General features: G+C 50.2%; 1 protein-coding gene across 1 annotated transcript; it reads right to left on the bottom strand.

The window, feature by feature from the left end:
- Window positions 1-1,436: 1,436 nt before the first annotated feature.
- LOC122370067 lies at window positions 1,437-16,292 on the bottom strand. The gene is made up of 7 exons (XM_043345330.1): window positions 16,001-16,292; window positions 15,488-15,685; window positions 15,113-15,370; window positions 5,853-5,996; window positions 5,210-5,423; window positions 4,578-4,720; window positions 1,437-4,285 (listed from the first exon to the last, which is right to left on the bottom strand). Exons 1-7 carry the CDS (start codon window positions 16,290-16,292, stop codon window positions 4,218-4,220), a joined length of 1,317 nt encoding a protein of 438 aa, XP_043201265.1. The 3' UTR covers window positions 1,437-4,217.
- Window positions 16,293-18,099: the final 1,807 nt, after the last annotated feature.

The following is an 18,099-nucleotide window of genomic DNA, read 5'->3' as shown; positions in this document are numbered from 1 at the left end:
GCTAGAACCTCTTTGTCACACTACCCGACCAGGTTTTTGCTGCTGAGGTCATCTCAGGTCAAGTTAGGTCAAGGTCAATAATATGTGTTTGTATGTCTGTGTGTGTCTGTGTGTATACTGATGTGTGCACCGATTGTTTATGTGTCCATATTACATGAAATCATGATCTGAGAAGCTTTTACCAAAAATGTAGTCAAAAAATTTCAAAAAAAGTAAATTCAGCTTGCCTAAAACGCAATTATCTTAGATGACCTAGGTTGACCTTGACCCTGACCTTGACCTCTGTACATCGTCGAACAACATGTTTCATGATAGGTGGGAGGTAGGATTGGCATAAAAGGCCGAAATCAAGGTGTTCAAAGCTCACAAGGCCCATAGCCAACGCAAGATGTTGAGAATTGGCCATTTGGGTCATGACATGACCTGAAAAACAAGGTCATATCTCCGAAACCAAAAACCACAGAAACTTGAAATTTTCAGTGGACATCAAGAAAGGATACAGGAGCAGCTATACGAAAAATCAGTCTTCTAGCTCTAAAAATGTTGAGTGCAGAGCAGAAAGACTACCTGGGGGGGGGGGTGGCAACCACCCCCCCCCCATGTGCGGGCGAGGGTTAAAATAATAGTGTCCACTGGCGGTATCCAGCCTTCTAAAAGTGATAATGGCCACTGGCGACATCCAGCCTTCTAATAGTGATAGTAGCCACTAGCGATATCCAGCCTTCAGTAAAATAATCGTGGCAACTGGCGACATCCAGCCTTCTAAAATCATAGTGTCCACTGGCGGTATCCAGCCTTCTAAAAGAAATAACGACCACCGGCTGTATCGCACCGCTGGATACTAGACCGTGTCCTGTATCCACCAGTCGATGGTGTGGTGTCCCGGATCCGTACCCGTGCTGTGTCCATACAGCTGTAATATAACTGATACACACTGTACAGTCTACAGTTGACGGCAGAACGATGCACCGTTTCTCAGCGGTCAGTCAGCTGCCTGCAGTGGTAGGCTGTGCCGCATCTCACGGGCTGGGTGACACATCGATCACCATAGACACACTTGATGTGTGATAATCAGTACAGCCTTACGGCTCAGTCAACTGAAGTGCTGGGCCGGTGGTAAGGGTAAAAAGTATGATTCACCCGTCCCCTGAGGAATGCATGTCCTGGGAATTACCTGATTTTTCTTTTTACTGATAACCCTCTGGGTTTGGCTTATTTTCACGGATCACTTATATTAGGCAATCTGAAGTTGCACGCACTTTTTATGAAGCATCCGACATTAGAGCTCCACGCCACTTCAAGTAGGTGACTTCTTTTTATCACAACTTCGTATGACATTATGGAATGATATGTTCAAAGCATTGCATAATGGTCAGCAGCCTTGCAATCCCTTTGACTAGTTACCGTCACGAAATAACAACACTACATAGTTGTGCTTGGGAATCCAGTAACATTGTGTATTGAACGTCTGAACCACTGTGTATTTCAATCGCCATCAGCCCGTGATATCCCATGAGCGACACCGAACCGGACATATCCGGTCCAAACGAACCACAGCCGACCGGACCACCGACGGTCCGACACAGTGACGGGCGAGGTCCGATATCGCCCGGACCGGCCACCGCCACAGCTAGCTCCAACCACTCTCTGGTCTCCTCTGGTCTAAACTGAATCAGCAACACAACAGCACAGCGGTGTGAGCCAGCGTGACGTCACAGCACAACACACGTGACGTCACCACGGCGGTACCTCCGGCACGGTGACAACGGTTTACCTACGGCTGGACAGTGGCCCGGAGCGTGATAAATCTCGGATACTGAATATAACTACTGTCTATCAAACAGGGTTGTATACTAATCAAGTCGATTGAATTGATTGATTTGTTTCAACGCGTATTTTGAGTTGATTGGATTGAGTCGATTGACTTTTCGAGATGACTGGTTGACTGACTCGTTTGACTTTAGCGACTGGTTGACTGATTTGATTCCTGAAAATTAGAGTGACTCGTATGATTGAGTCGATTGAAAGGAGAGTTCAAATAACTTTTAGTTGACGAAAAATAATGACACCAATTGATGACATCAAAGATCACAAAACTACACTGAAAGCTGTTTGTCATCACAACTGCAATATGGGGTAGATGGCCAAATAAAGAACAGGGCCTAAACATGAACAGCCAACTTTGACTTTCAACTGCAATAACTGCACCAATCCTGGTGATAGAACCTGGCGATGCACCTACCTACCTTTCTGCACTCAGCAAGAAACGTTTTTTCTAATCCAGATGATAAAGTGCAAGGCCCTATATACTAATAAAGTGTGATTAATTAATAATTCACATCTCCACATCTCCTCAGAAACAACCCACTGAACTCTATAAATATCTGAAACCCCTACAAAAAAACCGAAACAAAAGCGCCGTTTTCGTCTCGCTATTTACGTTTACGTGCATAATTAATAGCTAATTTGCTGCATTGTTTAATTTGCAGCAGAACGTTTGTTGATCCTTTTCTCCTGAGAGCCTAAGCATAACATATTTAATATATTTCATTTTTCTTGAAATATTTTACCGAATATTATTAAGTGGTTTTATTTCAAATAAAATAATAACTAAAACGAAATTGGTGTTGTATAACCGATTTATTTTATGATGATCTACCATACTACATGATAATCAATAACGTCATCTTACCAAAAAATCAAAAGACGTAGAATAAGGATTTATACAAGCTTAGCATACTTATTGGCAAAACGTTTTCATGCAGTCGCACCGTGCCGTTTTCGGACGCCGGTGAAAACAGGGCGCCGGAGGGCATATTAGTCACGTGACATTTGGAAGTGCTCCCCCTTCGTGGGTCTTCTACATGCTAAACGTCACGTGTAAATTTCACCAACCTTGGTCAAATCGCCCAAGGCACCCTGTTTTCACCGTCGTCCCCGTTTTCGCGTTTTAATTTTCCTCGTTCCCACTTCCTTTGTCCTTAACTTATACTGTGGTTCCAGAGTTCCTGTCCTCTCCATTTCCTTTTAAATATATTTTTTAACCCTCATCCCTATCCCCCAGTTCTAACAGTTTCAAATTGTATTGCAATAAAATTCAAACACAAATGTTTTGAATTCTTCACATAGGTACCTAACATTGACATGCCACGTCCAGAGTCGTGGACCGCTAAATACTTCAAATCTCTTCCTTCCCAATCTGACAACATCCCACGTCTCAAATGCACATTGTGTTGAAAGATTTTTCAGGCTGCCCGTCAGTCTCTGTCTAACCAAAACCGTCACATACAGGTAAGATATTTATTTCTATTTCCCTATGGTTAATATGTTATTGATGCATATAATCCATTGAAATAGACATGGTGTAGGGTAAATGGCCAAATCACGAACACTGCCAAAATCCGAGCAGTCAACTTTCAACTGCAATATCTGATATTTAGTGTAAATAGAGTTGGAATATGGCCAAAATTAAATTGACAACTTTTAGGTGAAAGGTGGTGATTTGGGTTAAGGGGCAAGTCAACTACTGGGTTATTTTGCACCCATTAAATGAAACTTCTGCTCCAATTCTACCCATTAAACCTCAATATCATGATCCACCTGTCCATCACTAGGTATCCTTCCTTATTACATAGAAACTTTGAATGGCATGGCAATTTATAATTTTAAATGACAATATTTTTATGTTTCTTCTGTAGGTAGGTAGGTAGGTAGGTACACCAGACTGCTATGGACACTTTTCCAAGTTGGTGGGCAAAAAACCTAATGTATGTCTTGGTTTGAGTCGTTTGATTGAGTTGATTGATTCCTTTCATTGTCGCGTTTGAGTCGATTGAATCAATTCCCGAAAACTGCTCTGACTTGATTGATTTGATTGGTTTCCCAAATTTGTCGTGATTGAATTGATTGCTATTGACTGAGTCGTATACAACCCTGCTATCAAAGCAGTGTCAACAAACGTAGCAATCTGTGCTCAAATGATCAAGGATTTGGGTGGCCACTCAACCCAAACCAGCCTGGCGGCTGGCACGGCGGTACAGTATCCACGGACCTGGCCCGATGGTACAGGGCGACTCAAAGCAGTTCTGGATATGAAGGTCTAAACGTGCATTGTGTACAGAACAGCGCTGCCGACGGGACACGGTGCTGCCATCTGTTGTAGAGTTCCGACACTGCCGCCGGCACCGGAGCGTACGAGGCACCAGGAAGCTAGTCGTCTACGTGTAGGAACCCAAGTAGATTTTGCTGCCATTGGGAGGCTGAGTAAGCTTGTCCAATAAAGACTCTGAAAACAGAGCACGTCATATTACAGACTGTTTGCTAGTGATGTCACATGGGGCAACTCAGACTAATGACGTCACTCACTAATACAGAAACAAACATAATGGCAATGTGTGTAGTATCACTGACTAGTGACGTCATGAGGGCTGATACTGATACTGTGACGCCACTTACGGAGATACACGTAACCAAATGTGACGTCAGTACTGATGACGTCACGTGCGTCAGTGTGCGTGTCCGAGAGGCCGGTGGCGCCGTGTCGGCTGTTGTGGGTGGCCAGAGACGCCGTCACTTACTGGCGACCCAGAGGTTGATGGTACGGGACTGGCCACCGTCACATCCCAGGTCTGCCTCGTGCAGGGCGGTCAGGACGGCCTGGCAGTTTTCAGTTGAGGATCCAATGAACAGTGTCTTCAGTTTCCTGCAGGTCACTGCCATCCTGCAACATATTGTAACAAAACAGAACTCGGGTTAGTATACGGCACACAGTCACACAGTGGCACCAGCGGTTGACTCAACACGGAGACAACATGTATTTACAATGTCGTTCATAACAGAACATGTGTGCCTCCGGCCATCTCAAGTTGGCCCAGTCTGGTGCTGCAGTTTGCTACAAATGTTTCACACGATACAATGAGTTTTATGCCACCCCTGACCCCACATACATTATTTCTATATTCTATTAAAATAGTACCAGCCCAGTAACGTATCTGCCCGTCCGTCTGTCTGTCTGTTTGTGTTCATATACATTTAATTACTTGCATTAAAGTGTCTGTCGGTGGATGCCTATTCTTCTGTATTGAATTCATTTTCAACGTCCCTGTGCCCATCCTTCTATGTATACCTCCAACGGATACGGTCATCGCTGAGGTTATTGCGGTCTATCCAGATACACGTTATATCCGCCGTCGCCGTCCGGCCGACTGACCTGCTGACCGCTGCCACCTCTGACTGGGTCAGGGCAGGGATGTCCGTGAGGGGCCGGGTGTCGTAGTGCTCCAGTGTATCCAGCTGGGAGCAGCCGTGGAAGGCGACTAGCACAGTGTCGCAAATGAAGCCGGATCCACAAAGAGTGACGTTCTTCAAGGTGGTGAGGACAGTCAAGAGGCGTCCCGTCGCTTCCGGTGTCAGGGACCGTGAGTCTGTAAAACATGAATAAAGATACTTACGCCAACTGGAATGACAAAAGTCAACAATATTCATAGCGAAATACTGAATAGTAGGATGCCTTTTTTGGTAAGCAATTAGTGAACTCGCGCGTATTTGTGCCAAGTAGGATGCAACTGAAAAAAGCAGGCTAACCATTTCCTAACAGCTAAATGTTCTTTTTCTAGCATGAGAGGAAAACGAGAAGAACTTTGAAGCAAACACGAGAAAGGACAAAAGGTAAAGTAAAAATGGTGGCGTCTCCGACGGCCAATTCCTTTTTAGTTTTAAGAGAGACTGCGTTTTGCTAAATTAGGCCCGGTCAAAAATAATGCCACACGGAGCTATTGTGCGTGTAATGGCCAACACACCCCTTCACAAGCGATCGTCACGACATTCCGGCACATTATGATCCTGCTTCTCACACCGTATCTTCAACCCTGTGACTGTGTGGGTCGCCAGAGCAGTCAGCTGGTCCAGGAGTGTGTCCGTCGCTAGCTGTACACCAACATCCAGCCCAGAAGTCGGCCATCGGGGGTGATACACCGGCGTTTCAGTCATCCCGGATCCTGTGAAGAGTGATACAATTAGCCGTAAACCCGCGCCGTGACGGGAGGGGGAGGGGAGGAGGTTCTCATAAACCACGCGCATCTACAGGGTGGACCAAAAAGGATGGAAACATTTTGAACTCGCATAAAACATGCATTATTGCATGCATGTGACTGGAAATGGTACCAAACGAGAGTACATTTCGTGGAAATTCATAACGGCATCACTCTCATCTGCTTTCTCTCGTTTTCAGTCTCTCACAGCAAATGTTCGAAGAGACCGCCTTCGCGAGACAGGCACAGAGCGGCCGGTCTGGTGGCTAACGCGATAGCCCGACGACACGTGTTCACTGGTATGGCTCACACAGTCTTGGTGATCGCTCTCTTCAGGTCACAGAGACCTTCCTTGTAGACCTGGCCCTTGAGATGAGATGATAAAGAAGTCACTGCACAGCAGCAAGGTCACCGAAATGGTGTGCCCTCAGCGGAAAAGGAATCGTGGGTCCACTTTGGTTCGAGGAAGGGAGCGGCGACACTGTGACCGTCAATCAACAGCGCGTACCAGGCGGCGCTGAGGAAGTTCTGAGAGCGAGTCCAAACGAAGCATGCGCAGCCTCATCATAGACCTTATGTGGTTCCAGCAAGACGGTGCGCCTCCTCACCGGGCTTACATCGCAAAAACAACGCTCAAGTGCATCGAAAACCACTTCGGTGACCGGCTGATATCCCGTGGTGCCAGTCGGAACTGGCCTACCTGCTCATCCGACCTGACACCAAGGTATGTTTTACTGTGGGGTCATCTCAAGGGCCAGGTCTACAAGGAAGGTTCAGAAAGCCTCTGAACTGAAGAGAGCGATCAGCAAGGCTGTGTGAGCCACACAAGCGGGCTATCGTGTCAGCAGCCAGGCTGGTCGCGCTGTGCCTGTCTCGCGAAGGTGGTCACTTCGAACATTTGCTGTGAGAGACTGAAAACGAGAGAAAGCATATGAGAGTGATGCGATTATGAATTATGCGATGCGATTATGAATTTCCACGAAATGTACTCTTGTTTGGTATCATTCCCAGTCACATGCATGCAATGATACATGTGTTGTAGATAATCTGTCTAATGAAGGACTTTAATGAGGATTAGCCCGCGGATAAACACGAGCACCTGTAAAAACGAACAAACAGCTGCTGTGACAGCTAGTGAAAAACGATGATTTTGAAATAGAAAGTGAAACATGTGTGAATGATAATTTCTAACAAATTTACCGACAGTACGAAGCAATACCGAACCCATAACAGTGGTGGCAGCGGTGTTAAAAATGTCGGACCATTTGGTTCTGGAGAAGTTTGAGAACGGCAGTGCACAAGATTGGATATCATGGCTGGAGGACTACTGTTTGTTTGGTCAGATGAAGAAGTGGAATACCGACAAACTTGTGACAAACTTGCGTTTCTTTGTTTCTGGTAATGTAAAGGAATGTGTCCGACACGTGTGTGCAGCGTGCCCGGCAGCCACACTCGACTCGATCTCCGCCGAAGTGGTGAAGCTACTGGGAGGGATACCAGATCCCATGGTGGCCATCCACCGCCTAGATTCGGTGGCTTATGAAGGAAATGTGATGAAAACCCTGCTCGCTATTGAGGATCTAGTACAGTACGCCTACCCCGCCGTTTCAGACAAGGCTACTAAGGATCAGCTGACTTGGATCCATCTCCAGAAAGTGCTACCCTCGGAGTATCAGCGAGATCTTACGAAGGCCAGAATCACAACGTTAGACGCCGTTGTGGAGCACGTCCGAGCATTCGAGCGGGCTGATGCGTCTGTCCCGTCTCACCCGGCTGGATTGTATCGTGCTCAGACCAGCCCAGCTGTCGAACAGGCCGACCCGCAAGAACGGAGGAGCTCATCGGTCGTCTGCTACACGTGCGGCCTATCGGGTCATATCCGCGCTCTCTGTCCTTTCCGCCACGATATCTGCGGCAACTGCGAACGCAGGGGTCACCTGAGTACGGTCTGTCGAGGGAGACCGACGCGAGCGCGGGGCAATAACCAACCCCGTGGAAGAAGCTTGGGAAACGCCCGGCAGTCTGTCCCAGGGAGCCAAGGGCAGACTGGCCGCGTCACCAGGACAGTGGCTCCTCTCATGTGGACAGCCGAGAACCAGGCACCAGTGCAGTCATTACCACCGCCGCTGCCGGTTCCGAACGACTACCGCACGGGCGCGGCGGTGCTGCAAGCGTGGACCGACAGGGGACGACCTGTCCCATCGCCGCGGCTGGAGGAATCTCTACCGCAACAGAGGCCAAATCAGCAGCTGGTAGAGCAGCAGCAGCAGACGCAGCAGCTCCGGGAGTGACGAGCACAGCAGTGACGGCCGACGCGACGCCGGTGGTGAGGAGACACACGCCAGGTCGGTACGTCCAGTTGTTTATAAATGGCAAGAGTGTTAATTCTCTGTGCGACACTGGGGCCGACCACACGGTGGTTCGGCGTGACATTTTGAGTGACGTCACACCCATCCGGCCGGTATCCCACCCGGTGAAATTAGCGAACAACGAACAATATTCCGGGATAATGGGATGTGCGTATGTAGATCTGCAGCTGGGACCCTTTCGACAACTTACCTGCGTCTACGTGGCCGCCACCTTGTGTGAGCTATGCTTGTTGGGGGCAGATGTGCTTACGGCCTCGAAAGCAGTGATGGACATATCCAACGGGGAAATGTGGGTATTAGGGCAGGAGCTACCAATGCATGCGACTGGCGCAGCACAGGGTGATCCGGTGCAAAAAGTGGGGCACCGCACGGGAGCCGTGCTGATCGCCCGCACAATCGCTGTGCCAGCCAACAGTGAAATCATTTTGCCCGCTACCGTGTCTCTAGCTGAATGTAGCCGAGCTAAGGAGCTGGCCCACTCACTCTGCTGTAAGGGGATGCCTGATGGTGACCTGGGACTGACAGGTCTGGTGGAAGGTGACGGGGAGTTCATTAACAAAACGGAGCTGTGTGTAGCCCGTTTGGCGGTAACTGTGCACGATAATACCGTACCAGTCAGACTCGGCAACCTTTCAGACAATCCCATCACCCTCTACGAAGGTACCAAGATCGCCAATTTCGAATGCTTAGATGAGTTCTCGTTCAGTGAGGTGCCTGAAACTGAAACAGAATTCTGTCCCGATCAGGCTGTGGCACACCTGGAGGAGCCGACACGTTCCGAGTTTTTGGCCCTGCTCCATAAATACAGGCAGGTATTTGCAGGACTGGGCCGCACTGATGTCGCGGAGCACAAAATACCCACTGGAACCCACCCGCCCGTGTTTCAGGGCCCACGTCCCATACCAGCCCACCTCTCAGGGGAAGTCAAATCACAAATAGATGACATGGTGGAACAGGGAGTGCTGGAGCCCGTCCCGGACTCCGAATGGGCGTTTCCCTTGGTGCTGGTGAAACGGGCCAACGGCGGTCCGGTCCGAATATGTGGAGATTTCCGTCGTCTCAATCGCATCACCACCTCCTCCGTCCAGGTCATACCCAGGATAGACACATGCCTACAGAAGTTAAGCGGAGCCGTCTATTTCACATCGGTAGATCTCAAAAGCGCGTACCATCAGCTCCCAGTAGCAGAAGAAGATAGAGCCAAAACAACTATCGCAACGGAGTTTGGCCTATTCCGTTACACTACTGCTCCGTACGGGATACAGGGTATCCCACACTCATTCAATCGTGCTCTTCGGCTAGTCCTCGCCGACGTTCCCCCAGAGACAGTCATCCAATACTTTGATGACGTAATGGTGATTTCCAAAACTCTGGACGAGATGCGCACCAATTTGGATGCAGTTTTAGCTGCGCTGCAAAAGTCGGGCTTAACTGTCTCGTTGAAGAAGCTGCAGCTCTGCAAAAGGGAGGTAAGCTTCCTCGGCTTCACCGTCAGTGCGGCAGGCGTGCAGTGTGACCCGGAAAAGATCACAACCATCCAGAACTGGCCTGTCCCGGTTAATGCCAAGCAGGTTCGCGTGTTCTTAGGTCTAGCAGGCTACCTGCGCCGCCATATTCGAGGCTATGCAGTTTTAGCCAAACCCCTAACAAAGCTGACCGAGAAGCATCGCCTTTTCCACTGGGGACCGGAGGAACAGAGTGCTTTTGATCGTCTGAAAGCAGCACTGGCCTCACCGCCAGTGTTAGCACTGCCGGTATTTAGCGAGGAGGCACCTCAGTTCGTGCTCGATGTAGATGCGAGCGGAGCGGCCGTGGGAGGCTGTCTCATGCAGGGTGACAAGGTAGTCGGGTATGCCAGCAGGGTTCTTACCAAAGCTGAGCGTCAGTACAGCGTCACCAAGCGCGAGCTTCTGGCAGTGGTCTGGGGTACTACGCACTTCAGACAATATCTGGTCGGACGACGCTTCCTCCTGCGTTCTGATCATTCGGCTTTACAGTGGCTCTTTAATATGAAAGACCCGACAGGGCAGCTGGCTCGCTGGCTGCTTCAGCTATCCGAGCTAGAGTTTGATATCGTGCACCGGCGTGGTAGTCTCCATAGCAACGCAGACGCACTATCTCGATATCCGCATGCAGTGACCGCTCAGGAGCAGCGGTACCGGTGGGTCTGTGTTCCGATTCCTGAGGCCCCAGAGGCAGAGCTTCCTATGGCGCCCTCTCCTAGAATGGATACTGAGCAGGCGAGTCCAGAACCAAGCGCAGTGTCCAACATGGCACAGACGAGTTCCGCTCTGTCACTGCCCGCCAGCAGAACCCACTCGGCAGATGCAGACCAGCATCCTCAGTCTCCAACTGCATCAGGACAAGTCAGGGCGGCTGATCCACTCAACTTCAGGGCGGCGTCAGAATCACAGACAGACTCCGCCACTGATCAGATTACCAAAGAGACGCACGTCGATAGCGTCGAGTCCACTGGTACGTCTGCATCTGGCCAGCCCGATAGAGCTGCAGCAGCTGCAGTCGTAACTGGGCCAAAGTCATTGATAAGTATCAATCCCATCGAGCTGAGAGATTTTCAGAAAGAGCAGTTCAATGATGCTGGAATCAGAGAGATCGTTCATTGGATACAGCTGCGTCGAAAACCCCACCCAAGCGAGGTGAACACAGAGCACGCCGCTCAGCTGCTACGAGAGTGGAACCGATTAGTAGTCACAGGCGATACGCCCGTGTTGTACAGGCGAGTCCAGCCCTACAAAGGAGCCCCATCATGTCTCCAGATAGTGGTGCCCCAACATTTGAGAAGGAGCCTGATGGATGACCATCACAGTGGACTAGGAGGGGGACACCAGGGGGCGGCAAAATTGGAGAGTGCACTTCGCCGGCAGTTCTACTGGCCGAGAATGCAGACCGATGTGAAAGCGTTCTGCCAACAGTGCGAGGTCTGTGCTCGCCGCAAAGATCCTCCTCACCCACCGAAGGCCCCATTGGGGTCACTGCAGGCGTCTGAGTTCCTTGACAGGCTTGACATCGATATCATATCTGGGCTCCCCACCAGTGAGCCGGAAGGTTACAGGTATATTCTGACGTGCATCGATGCATTCACTCGATTTGTATGGGCTTTCCCACTTAAAACACAGGAAGCATCCGAGATAGTCCAGACACTGATGGACCGTATCGTAGGTCAGTTTGGGGTGCCTAAATCAATTCACTCCGATCAGGGCAGAAACCTGGTTGGAAACGTAGCAAAGATGTTCTACAACAATCTTGGAATCAAACAGAGCACGACGACAGCCTATCATCCTCAAGGGAACGCTTACTGTGAGCGTAGCCACCGTTTCCTCATCGACACACTGGCTAAACTCGCCGCCGCAGAGCACCGTCATTGGTCCCGTTACCTGAGCGGCGCAGTGCTGGCTTTTAACGCCAACACTAGTGCGGCCACAGGCCTGTCGCCATATGAGTGCGTGTTTGGGCGTCCTGCACCACTACCGGCTTCACTGAAGTACAGCTCTGTCTCCAACGGTCAAAGCGAGCTGGTGGACATGAAGGTGCCCCGTGACACCTTCCAGTACCTGGCTGGTTTACAGCGCACCCTCAAACGCACCGATCAGCAGATACACTCTGCTAGTACAGCGGATCATAACAAGAGCAAAATCAGGCATGATGCGCGCATAGTGGAACATAACTATGAGCCGGGCAGCCGCGTCTGGCTCAGACAAAATGCGGTACAGGGTGGAGACGTGAGAAAGTTGTCCCCTCGCTGGAAGGGACCCTACCGCGTGATAGCGAAACGTCGAAACTGGACATATCTCATAGCCTGTGAAGGAGAGACGACGGAAATGACGGTCCACCACAACCGCTTAAAACCGTATCACCCAAGCACGGGAAACTCACCCACTGGGGCCCCTGTTTACCCCACTCGCATTTGGCGACGCAGTCAACGCTCATCGCCTCATCAGTTCGGCCCAGTCCCACAGAACCGAGACCGAGCATTAGCACCCAGGAGGCATGATCCCCAGTCAGCTGACAAACAAGTAAGGCCACATGGCGACAAAGCGCCGCGGCAAGACAAGTCCTCTGTGCAGCAGGACCTGGTCACTCAGGCGACTCCAAATGTGCCAAAGTCGATAATCACGAGAGCGGGTCGAACTGTCAGACACCCCATTAGGTATCACTAGTCAGCTCATATGAGCTGATTCGGCTTGAAGTGGATAAGGTGAAACGGAATATCCATCCTGTTTTAAGTGGTGATGTATGACAGAAGTGGCATGTACATTTTGTGTTCCTAGGTAATGCCTGTGGTTTGAAGTGTTCATTGCTCATGTATGAATGTACATATGTGTAAAGTGTTAAAGTGTACCGTCTTACCTGGTGCATCAATGTCCGCGGGCCATGCAGAGGTTGATCAGTTTCCGGGGCGGAAACTTTGTCTGTGGGGGATATTGTTGTAGATAATCTGTCTAATGAAGGACTTTAATGAGGATTAGCCCGCGGATAAACACGAGCACCTGTAAAAACGAACAAACAGCTGCTGTGACAGCTAGTGAAAAACGATGATTTTGAAATAGAAAGTGAAACATGTGTGAATGATAATTTCTAACAAATTTACCGTCAGTAGAAGCAATACCGAACCCATAACACATGTTTTATACGAGTTTAAAATGTTTCCATCCTTTTTGGTCCACCCTGTATTTTTTATATTTGCAGAAAAGTTAGAGGATGTTTAACCCGCGCCCTGCTGGGGGGTTGTTTGAACACCCCCCTTGTGGTTTTTCACAAATATCTCAAAAACGGCGGCGCGGAGCGCCGCCGTTTTTGGTACACCTTATCATACATCAATTCTACACATGTTGTGAAAATTTCAGACCAAGTTCATTCAAGGTCAGGTCACCAGGTCACTTGAAGTGATCTCACCTCATAAAAAGTTTCAATGTTTGTCATAGCTACACCGAGTGACCGATCGCTTTGAAACTTTCAGCGATTGCTAAGAGCAATAGCATGTACAACATGTATATCTCAGAATTTTGATATCGATGACCTAAGGTCAAGTCAATTTTGCGACCTCCCCATTATAAGTCAATGGGAGAAATTGAAATGCGCCTCTTTTGGACGAAAGACATTATAGACACTCCCAAACACTGAATTACAAGTGGTTTAGACACACTGAACATGAAAGGTGTCCGTGACCCCTGTTTATGCCCTGAGGTCATCTTAGGTCACGAATGGTATCCAACAGTTTTTGGCAAATAACTTTTGATAGAGGCATGCTAGAGCGATGAAAACGCCTTAGATGTGTTCAGCTCGACGATACGAATCGACTGATAAGCAACATGACCCTTTCCGGTCAGGTCATGACCTTGACCTGAGGTCAAATTTTCAAGTTGACCTTTCAAGGTCAAGTTATAGTTCATTCGATGCGTCTTGACGAGAGGAACACGATGTCGGTAAAAGTAAGCTCGTACAAGGCTTGAGTCAAAAGTTATTGCAGAAAAACTGTTTCCGAAAAAAATCGGCTATTTTTGCAGTTTTTGCCCCCTGCAGGCAAAACCGTTGACATTAGGTCAAATCTGAGGTAATTAATCAGAAAGGGCGTTAATAGGGCTATCGAATGCGCTTTTCCGCGGCGCTGTAGCTCTATTGGTTCCCGAGTTATGCGTTGGCTTCTTGGAAATTGTAGACATTCGACCTGGAAATCGGCGAAATTTTGCCTTTAATGACCTCTGGTGACCTGACCTTTGACCTGACCAAAAAATTGACCGAAGTGATTTCGTCATGATTTTTGACGCTCTTTCGAACGCCGCCTTCCGCGTATCGCTACGTGGCCCAGGAGCCGAGTTAGAAGGGGGGGGGGTGCTCAAACACCCCCCCCCCCAGCAGGGCGTGGAAATCCAGGACCCCCAGCCGGGCGCGGGTTAACCGCCATTTCTCTATAGAAAGCCATTTTGACACTCTCAAAACGTAGTTTTATGGGTTCCTATTGAAAACTGAACTGGAAAATTCAAAATGACACAAGTGATCCTAAATTTTCCTTATGAGGTCGTATAAGATCGACAAAGGACCAAGGTCATTAGCAGTTTTTCGACGAAAACTATTGAATTTTGATAGATGAGCAAACAATGGATATGAATGGATCTATGCTAGCTCCTTGAACCTAGAAAATGTTGCGCTCAACAATACGGAATCATAAGTATGTAAGTTGACCGCCAGCTATGAACCCGATCTCGGACCAATTCGCAAAACTGATATTTTACTGATCAAACTATCGTTCATCATTCGACGCGTCTCGACAAAGCAAGGATCAGATGCTGGTAAAAGCACTGCCGTTATGTGACAGTGATGCAGTTCATAATTGATGTTGATGTTGTCAGTGATCATTTGATCATGTGTGAATAGCAAAAAAAAAAAAATTGATAATGTGCTAACTGACAATCAAGGCGCAATTCTTTCAATCAAAAGCGCCGGCGGAACTTCTGTATAAGCAATCACCGCGAGACTCACAAGTTGAAAATTTCTGAGCCGGCGATTGCAAGAAGATTCACGAATCACGAGTCCACAACTTTTGACGCAATGATCCCAGGGAGCCTAACAACGTGATTTGTTCGGGTGAATATGGCTGACCTTTAGTACGGACCAGCGCGGCGATTTCTTATCTGAGCTAGCGTGACGTACGCTAGTAACTAACGCGTTCCAACATCGCCCCATAACCCTTCTTACCAGTGATGTCCAGTCTCTTCAGTGACTTGGGTAGCAGCCGAAGCCACTTGCCGGAGCTGTCCACAGGTGGGCTCACATCGAGCCGTTCCAGAGCCTTCAGCGGCTCCAGCAGCGCCTCCAGCTGCCAGTCGCTGATGCCGGCCGGCAGCGTCAGCTCACGCAGACTGGAGGCGTTGGCACGCGCCAGGCGACGCAGGGCAGAGGCCCGCAGCTTGAAGCCGCGCAGGTTGACCTTCTCCAGGGCGTGGCAGGTGGCCGCTGGAATAAAGCAACACCAGCCAGTGAAGAAGTGATCGCTCATATGGACAAGGAATGACAGTTACAGCGGAACAAAGCGTACCAGTTCGTGTGTAGCGCGTTTCACACAGGACTCACCGACCAGTCGGAGGTCGGTGTCCGTCTCAGCGGTCGGCGCCCGCAGTTCAGTCAGCTTCGGCTGGTCCTGTGTCTTCACTACGAGCTCAAGGCCCGTAACCGGCACAGGGACCTCTCCACCACGGGTTTTCTGATCGGTTAGCTCCCGCCGACAGTCGCTGACGATATCGTCGATGGCGGACCGCCACCGACGGCAGACTGTCGGCATAAAAAAAACAAGGAACGGGTGGCATCGAGCACCTTGACAGAAACGTCAATGCTTATATAGACAGCGTTTGTGTCTTATATTGTAAGACGTAGCTATTCTATGAGAATGGTATTCCGAGCAGCCATCCATCTACGTGTGAGTCATCTAACCCCGTTCAATATACCCCGTGATAGACTATTCATTGCCAAACTCTCCGAATCCTAGGTAAAAATACTCCACTAAGCACCTGCATATCACAATGAAGCATGATCTACTACCTTCCTTTCTACCGTCCTGCATACAATGTCAGTCGCCAGAACACTCACCCCGCCTGGCGCGGATCATTTCCCAGCAGTCCATCTTGCTCAACACCATCTTCAACAACTCGTGGTCCAGGAGACAAATGGCAGAAGCCCATCGCGGTGCAGCCTCTGGCACGTCGCCGCCCGCCGTCCCCACCTCCTCCGTAGGAGGAGGCGGGGACGGAGGAGCTGGGGTGATTATGAAGCCATAGGTGCTGATGGCGTCACACTTGTCACAAGTGTCGGCCTTCAGTGAAGTCCCCTCCTCACCGTCACTGTAGCGAGAAGACGTAAATGTGAACTGGTGTGACGTCATCAGGGGTCAGTGATTAGGCGATCCCAAGGCTATATAAACCAGCGATCCCATCCAGTGTTCTTTACCCCCACCCCACCCCTGCTGCCTCCAAGTCTCACCCCTGCAGACGGCCGGATGGCACCGCTCGCCGGCGGACCCCCTGCCGCAGCTCCTCCACGACGGTCTGACGAGTGGAGCGCTCCTCGACCATTGCCTGCTGCAGGAGGACCACCTGACTGTGTAGTGTGGTGTTCTCTTCCTTGAGCTTGGTCATATCCTGCTTTAGGACATCCATTTCTCCTTTTAGTCCGGCCATTTCTCCTTTCAGTCCCGTCATTATTTCTTCACACAGGGAGTTTATTTCATCGAGAGTCAGTTCCATCTGGAAGGCAGTTGTTCTAGTTATCACCAGCAAGTTAACACGCAAACCGTTGGGGGGGGGGGGGGGTTCGCTGATAACCCAAAAACGGCTGCCGAATTTCGACTCGCCGTTCACGGAACCTCTCCGAAAATCAATTTAACGTGACTTAAAAAATCAATGTGAGGTCATCTCAGGTCATGAGTTGTAGAGGCCAAACTGATGTCATGTTCGGTCATTTTTGGTCGAAACAATTGTTAACCCGCGCTCCACTGGGGTCTGTGTATAACGCGCCCTACTGGGGCCGGGGGGGGGCTATTCATAGCCCCCTCATAACTCCAAAACTACTGGGTCGATCGTTGTAGTGTCGAGTCCTCCCGTGTGCTTCCGTCCAGTTCCACGTCCTTCAAACTCACTGTTTAGCCACCACCATGATATTAAAATAAGAACAAACGGTGATAACGTTCCATAACAGAATCCAGCCCAGTGAGCTGGCTCGGCGTCTACCAGCCTCGGCAGCCGCTCCTCTGCTCTCGTGGCCGGTGTCAGACTGACCGCCGCCGGCGCCGCACGACCCGTCAACGGTCAGCGCCGCCCAGTCACGCGAGCGGGGCTGCGTCATAACGCACAGTACGTCGTGAGCCGTCAGGCTTAGACCGAACTACGACGCTAGCGCGTCACACAATACTACGCACAACACTACATTTGCCCCTCACAATAATAACGACGACCTGATCGCGTAAAGCGTGACACTCCGTCGCCCCCGACGGTTGGCGACTGCCGTTGCACTGCAGTGGACGCTGGAGGTGATAACGGCGACGCACGCTCTAGGGGTTCATCTGACGGGTCCACTTCCTCACTCGAGTCAGAATCAGTCCCATGACACGAAATACAGTCACCTCGACTCAGAGATGGTGCCCTCGACGACACTCGACGGCGGACGTCGCGATCCGCCGGACACAGCGTCTCAGTGCCCCCGCCGATCCCGCGAGGCGCACCGCCCACCTCCGGCTCTGACGGCTCCATCGACGGTGTCCACCTGGAGAGCCGCTCAGCGTGGATTCTGGTGCCGTCGTCCAGGCGATACGACGCCGGGCCCGTCTGTTGCACGATCTGTCGGCGACCTGAGAAACGAACATGCCCCTTTCGGGGCCGGGGCATCAGCTTATACCGCACCCAGTCTCCTACAGCGAAATCAGGAACACGAGCCCGGTTACGTGCATCCCACAACTTCTTCTGCACCAGTTGCTTATCAGCCACACGATCCCTCACAGCCTGGTCGTCAGACGAGCGACCGCTCTGCACGCCAGATCGGACATCAGCAGCCACCTCCAGCTTTGTTCGTAGCTGCCGACCGTGTAGCAGCTCCGATGGGCTCTTACCGGTAGTAGCATGAGGTGTTGCCCTGTAGTTCTGCAGAAACGTCTGCATGTACCTTCGTCGGTCGACGCCCTCCAAGTCCGCCATCTG

Source organism: Amphibalanus amphitrite, unplaced genomic scaffold (assembly GCF_019059575.1).
Source record: "Amphibalanus amphitrite isolate SeventyFive unplaced genomic scaffold, NRLGWU_Aamphi_draft 001094F_arrow, whole genome shotgun sequence".
NCBI classification, from domain to species: domain Eukaryota; kingdom Metazoa; phylum Arthropoda; class Thecostraca; order Balanomorpha; family Balanidae; genus Amphibalanus; species Amphibalanus amphitrite.
Note: the sequence above shows the minus strand (reverse complement) of the source record. Positions and strands in the feature narration are given on the sequence as shown.